Here is a 6,336-nt window from a genome sequence, read left to right on the forward strand (position 1 = left end):
TAACAAAATAAATTTGTTTTCTACTAAATAAATCAATTTTCAACCAAGAAGATTAATTTTCAACAAAATATTTAAATTTTTAACCAAATACTTGATTTTTTTACCAGAAAAGACCAACACTGAACAAAACGCTTAAAAATAAAAAATTCGAATTTTCTGCAAAAAGGACAAATTTTAAACAAATTATATGAATTTTCGACTAAATACTTTTATAAATGGATGTGATGTTAGTATAACTTTTATTTGGTTAATTTTTAGTTTGTATTTTTTTCGTTTCTAAAGAATTTTCACTAAATATTAAAATTGGTAGACTAAAAAAATGAATTTTTAATCAAAAATAGCGTAGTTAAATTTTTAATAAGGACAAATTCATTTTAAATTTAAAAAATGAATTTTCAAAATAGTTTAATTGTGTACCAAACTGAAATTTTCAACAAAACAAGACGAATTTTCTATAGAGCAGTTAAATTTTCAACCCGCGAATAAGAATCTTTAACAAATAAATAAAGTTTTATGAAAGTAGTTTCGCTTTCAAACAAAGAGTTGAATATTTAACCAAAACAGTTTGATATCTAAATAGAAAAATACATTTTTAACCAAATATGAAATAGTTACATTTTCTTTTAAAAAAATTCATTTTTATTAAAAAATGCACGAATTTTTTACAAAACGGTTAAATTTTCAACCTGAAAATACTCATTTTTAACCAAATACGTGTATTTTCTACTAAATAATCGACTTTTCAACCAAGAAGATCAATTTTCAACAAAATATTAAAAGTTTTAACCAAATATATGAATTTTTCCCCAAAAAAAGGCCAACATTTAACAAAACACTAGAAAATAAAAAATAGTCGAATTTTCAACAAATTATATAAACTTTTAATTAATACTTTTATAACTGGATGTTATGTTAGTCGACATTTTATTTTAATAATTTTTAGTTTGTATTTTTTTCGTTTCTAAACAATTTTGACTAAATAGTAGAATTTTAAACTAAAAAAATCAATTTTTAACCAAAAATGGGGTACTTAAAATTTTTATTAAGGAGAGTTAAATTTCAAATAATAAAAAAACGAATTTTTTTATAAAATAGTTCAATTGTGTACCAAACTGTTAAATTTTTCATAAAACAGTTGAATTTTCAATCCGCGATTAAAAATCTTCAAACAAAAAATAATTATTTAAGAAAGTAGTTTAGCTTTCAACCAAGAATTGATTAGTTAAATTTTTATTAAAAACAATTTTCAACCTGAAAATACTAATTTAAAAAAAATAAAATAGTTGATATTTAAAAAAGAATAAATTTTAATTTTAAACAAAAAACAGTTGAATATTGACAAATTTTCAACGAAATACATGTATTTTCTACTAAATAATACAATTTTCAACCAAGAAGATTAATTTTCAAGAAAATATTTAAATTTTTAACCAAATATTTGATTTTTTTACCACAAGATACCAACATTTAACAAAACCTTGAAAAATAGTAAACATTTTCTACGAAAAAAGACGAATTTGGAACAAAATAATTAGATTTTGAACCAAATAATACCAATTTTAAATATGCAATTCGTGTTTTTTGGTAGAATATTAATCTTTTCTGAAAATTCATTTTTTTAAGATTCATAATTTTAGTTGAGAATTCAGCTCTTATCTTGAAAATTTGTTTGTTCGATACTCAATTTTTTAAATCTCAATTTAAGTTTTTCATTCTTGATTGAAAGTTATATTTTTATTGAAAATTAATATTTTCGTTGAAAATTCATATATTTTGTTAAAAATTCAATCTTTTTGGTTAAAAATGAAAATTCAAAACATGGTTAAAAAATTAAATTAATCGCTTGAAAATTAACTTTTTTGTTGAAAATCTATATTTTATATTTAAATTTAATTATTTGGTTAAAAATTAAACTATTTTTATAAAAATTTAACTTAAATTTTCTACGAAAAAAGACGATTTTTCAACAAATCATATAAATTCTCAACTAATTACTTTTATAAATGGATATTATGTTAGTCGAAATTTTATGTGATTAATTTATTTTTATTTTGTATTTTTCTCGTTTCTAAACAATTTTGACTAAATAGTAGAATTTTAAACTAAAAAAAATCAATTTTTAACAAAAAATAGGATAGTTAAATTTTTGACCGGAGAATAAAATTTTTTCACAAAACGGTTAATTCGCAATTAATTAATTGAATTTTCAACGACATAATTGAACTTTCAGTTGAAACAAAAATCATAACAAAAAAAAAAGAATTTTCAGCTAAAATTATTAATCTTTAACCAAAAAATGAATTTTTGAGAAAGTAGTTCAACTTTCAACAAAAGAGTTGAAAATGTTACCTGAAAAGATTAATTTTCAAAAAAAAGATGATTTTTCAATAGATTTTAATTAAAAATTTAAAAAAATTCAACTTAACCAGCAAGGATTAATTTTCAACAAAAATTCTAGAATCTTCAAAAAAAACAGATTAATTTGCAACCCGTTGTATTTAAAAAAGAAAAATATTATTCTGTTTTCATAAAAGAAGAATTCTCAACAAAATGCATAAATTATTAACCAAATAGTTAAATTTTCTACAAAAATATTTCATTAATGAGTCGCAAATACGAATTTTCTGTCGAAATAGATTATTTTTTAACCAAAAAGTAGCAATTGAGCCAAGAAAAAAAAATTATAATCAAATGTTGTATTTTCAATGCAAAAATATAAAATTGCAACAAAACAGTTGGATTTTTCATCAACAAAAATGACTTTTTAATAAAATTGTTGAATTTGTAACAAAATAATTCAATTTTTAACCAAATAATACAAATTTTAAATATGCAATTCAAAAAATTTTTTATTTTTAACAAATTAATTTAATTTTTAAGCCAATAATTGAAATTTCAACCTATAAATATGCATGTTTAACCAAAAACAGATATATTTTCAATCCCAAATTTTTGTAAACAATTTTTCTACCAAATTGTTAAATTTTTAATCAAATGTTGAATTTCATGTATTCGGTTAAAAATTAAATTTTTTTAGTTGAAGATTTATTATTTTCGTTGAAATTTGACTTTAGCTATTCTATTTTTTGTTAAAAATTTACCTTTTTTAATAAAACTGTAATATTTTCGTTAAAAAATTATCTGTCTTGTAGAAAGTTTAACAATTCTATTTTTTAAAAAGAATTCATTTCTTTGGTTTCTTTTCAGTTGAAAATTAATTTTGCAAATTGAAGATGTAACTATTCCATTTTTCCTTGAAAATTTATATTTTTAGTTGAAAATTAATTCAGTTAACTAAAAATTCGTTAAAAAAAAATTTATTTCTTCAATTGCAAATTGAACTGAATGGAACTGAACTGGCAAAAAAATCATGTTTTGAACTTAAAACTAAATTATTTTTCTAAAAATGTATTTTTTGTTTGAACAACGATTGTTTTAACTGAAAATTTAATTCTTCAATTTTTGGTTGAAAAATAATTTTTTTATACGAAAAAATTATATTGAACATTTATTTTGATAGCATCTTAACTGTCATAATTTTGGTTGAAAATTTATCTTGTTTAGATGAAAATTCATGTAATTTGTGGAAAATCAGTATTTTTTTTGTAGAAAATCAATCTTTTGGTTTTAAAATTGAACTATTTGGCTAGAAATTAAACTATTTTGTTGAAAATTCGTTTCTTTTTTGGTTGAAAATTTATTTTACTAACTGAAACTTTAACTATCTTATTTTTTGTAGAAAATTTATCTTTTTAGTTGGAAATTCACTTTAGCTATTCCATTTTTTGTTGAAAATTTACCTCTTGTGATACAAATATAATTCTTTTAATTAAAAAATTATGTATCTCGTAGAAAGTTTAACTATTCAAGTTTTTCTTAAGAATTCATTTCTTTTATTAAAAAAAAATATTAAGTTGAAAATTCTTTTTTTTTAAACTAATCTTCTTAATTGAAAATTCATCCTTTTGGATTAAAAATTCAACATTTCGGGTCCAAATTAATCTGGTTTTATTTCAGAATTCAACATTTTGATAGAAAATTAAACTATTCTTCTTAAAATTAACTTTTTTTCCTTAAAAAGTGATATTTTTTGGTTGAAAAATCAGCTTTTTTTAAATCTATTTTGTCCTTTTGTTCATAATTAATGTATCTTATTGAAAATTCATGTTATTTGGTAGAATATTAATCTTTTGTTGAAAATTCATCTCAATGTAAGTTTTTCATTCTTGATTGAAAGTTATATTTTTATTGAAAATTGATATTTTCGTTGAAAATTCATATATTTTGTTAAAAATTTATCGCTTTTGGTTAAAACTGCAAATTTTTGGTTGAGGATTCAAAACATGGTTCAAAAATTAAATTATTCGCTTGAAAATTAACTTTTTTGTTAAAAATCTATATTTTTTATTTAAATTTAATTATTTGATTCAAAATTAAACTATTTTTATACAAATGTCACTTTTCATGAAAAATTAAGTTTTTTGTTAAAAAATTCATATTTCTGGGTTGAAAATTTAAATATTTAGTTAAAAGTTCATATTTTTCAGTTGTAAATTAAATTACTTGGTTAGAAGTTGAACTAGTTGGTACAAAAATTAATATTTTTTGAAGTTTTATCTTCTTGATTGAATCAGCAATGTAACTATTTTATTTTTTGTACAAAATTAATTTTTTTATTGAAAATTGATATTCTGTAATTGAAAATTCGTGTATTTTATTAAAAATGTGTCTTTTTTTGTCCAAAATTTATTTTTTTGCTTGAAAATTCATTCTTTTGGGTTAAAAATTCAACAGTTCGGTAGAAACTTATACTATTCGGTTAAAATTAATATTTTCTAAAGATTTACCTCTTTGATAAAAAATTAATTTATTTTGTAGAAAAATTGTCTTTTTTGTTTAGAAAATGAAACTTGTTTGTTGAAATTCAATATATATTTTAACTCGAAATCTTAAGTTATTTATTAATCATATTTTATATTATTTATGTATTTATTATTTAGATATTTATTATTTATATTAATTTAGGATTGATTCAAAGACAGTACAATAGAGTGAAGCTACATATGACAATAATGAATATAAGATTCTCGAAAAAGGATGATGATGAATCTGCCAATGAAAGAATGCGTGAAACTTTCGATGCGTCGAATATTTTGAAAGTGAGATTCTTTTTTAATCAAATTTTGAATACCACCGGATTTATATTTTCGGAAAAATGACTAATTGCATATTTTCAGGTTCACAAGAACACATTCTTCGGAAAAACGACATTATCGACTCTACATTTATCTCAGAGGCATACCAAAAATGACTCTGGCTATTACAAAGAGACTGAAAAAATTGAATTTTAAGTCTAATCATTTTCTGACCGGGAATTATACAAATTAAAAAAATCTATTATTCAATTTAGAATACATAATTCGAAAATCTTTTACTTTAAAAATTCTTCATTTTAAAATTTTTTATTTTCAAGCGTATATTTGTAATTTAAATAATTTTAAAATGCAGTTTTAAAGACTTAAACAGTTAAAAATTAGAAGCGTTTAAAATTCATGCTTTTTCATAAAATGCTTTTTTAGTTTATCAACTTTGAATATAAATTAACTAATTTGATTTAATTTTTTTTCTTCGCTGAAGAATCTTTTTTACTAAAAAATTAAACACTTCCAAAATTCGTCTTTTAGCGTTGAAAAAATTTAACAGTTTATTAGACTTTTTTCTGGATTGAAAAATCTTTCTTATAGAAAAATTCAACACTTTGATTAAAAATTCATGTTTTTCGTAGAAATTTCATCTTTTCTTTATTCAAAATGCAACTTAATTGATTGAAAATTAAATTTTCATAAAAAATTTGTCTTTTTGTTTTGAAAGTTTGACAATTCATTTGAATTTTTTACTCTTGGCTAAAAACTCTTTCTTAGTTGCAAATTCGACTTTTTTGCCCGAAAATTCATCTCTTTTTGTAGATTTTTTTTTAAAATTTAAAATTAAAATTGTTTCTTTGTTGAAATATCAATTTTCACATTTTTCGTTAATAATTAGTCGTTTTTAGTTGAAAATTCAATTATCTTGTTTGAAAGTGAAACTAATTTATTAAAAATTTAACTATTTTGTTGAAAATCTCGTCTTTTTAAACTAAAAATTGAATTTTTAACTGCATATCGTCTTTTTTAATACAAATTTTAAGTTCTTATTTGAAAGTTTATCTGTTTGGTTGAAAATTAACTTATTTGGTTGAAAATTCATGTCTCTTTTGGTAAAAATTCGTTTTTTTTCTTGATAATTTGAAAATTTATTTATTTAACAATTTATTTGATTTTTTTTCTTCTTGACTGA

At 20.2% G+C, this 6,336-nt stretch overlaps 1 protein-coding gene across 2 annotated transcripts in view; it reads left to right on the forward strand.

The window, feature by feature from the left end:
* Positions 1-5,451, forward strand: part of LOC117180004 (activating signal cointegrator 1 complex subunit 1-like) — a 24,816-nt gene extending 19,365 nt beyond the window's left edge. Inside the window, exons 6-7 of one of the 2 annotated variants that reach the window (XM_033372276.1) lie at positions 5,026-5,159; positions 5,238-5,451. In XM_033372276.1, coding sequence (XP_033228167.1) covers positions 5,026-5,159; positions 5,238-5,351 — 248 coding nt within the window. In that variant the 3' untranslated portion in view covers positions 5,352-5,451. The remainder of the gene's footprint in view (positions 1-5,025; positions 5,160-5,237) is intronic. The other variant, XM_033372275.1, reaches the window with a different exon arrangement.
* Positions 5,452-6,336: the final 885 nt, after the last annotated feature.

Source organism: Belonocnema kinseyi, chromosome 9 (genome assembly GCF_010883055.1).
Source record: "Belonocnema kinseyi isolate 2016_QV_RU_SX_M_011 chromosome 9, B_treatae_v1, whole genome shotgun sequence".
NCBI classification, from domain to species: Eukaryota; Metazoa; Arthropoda; class Insecta; order Hymenoptera; family Cynipidae; genus Belonocnema; species Belonocnema kinseyi.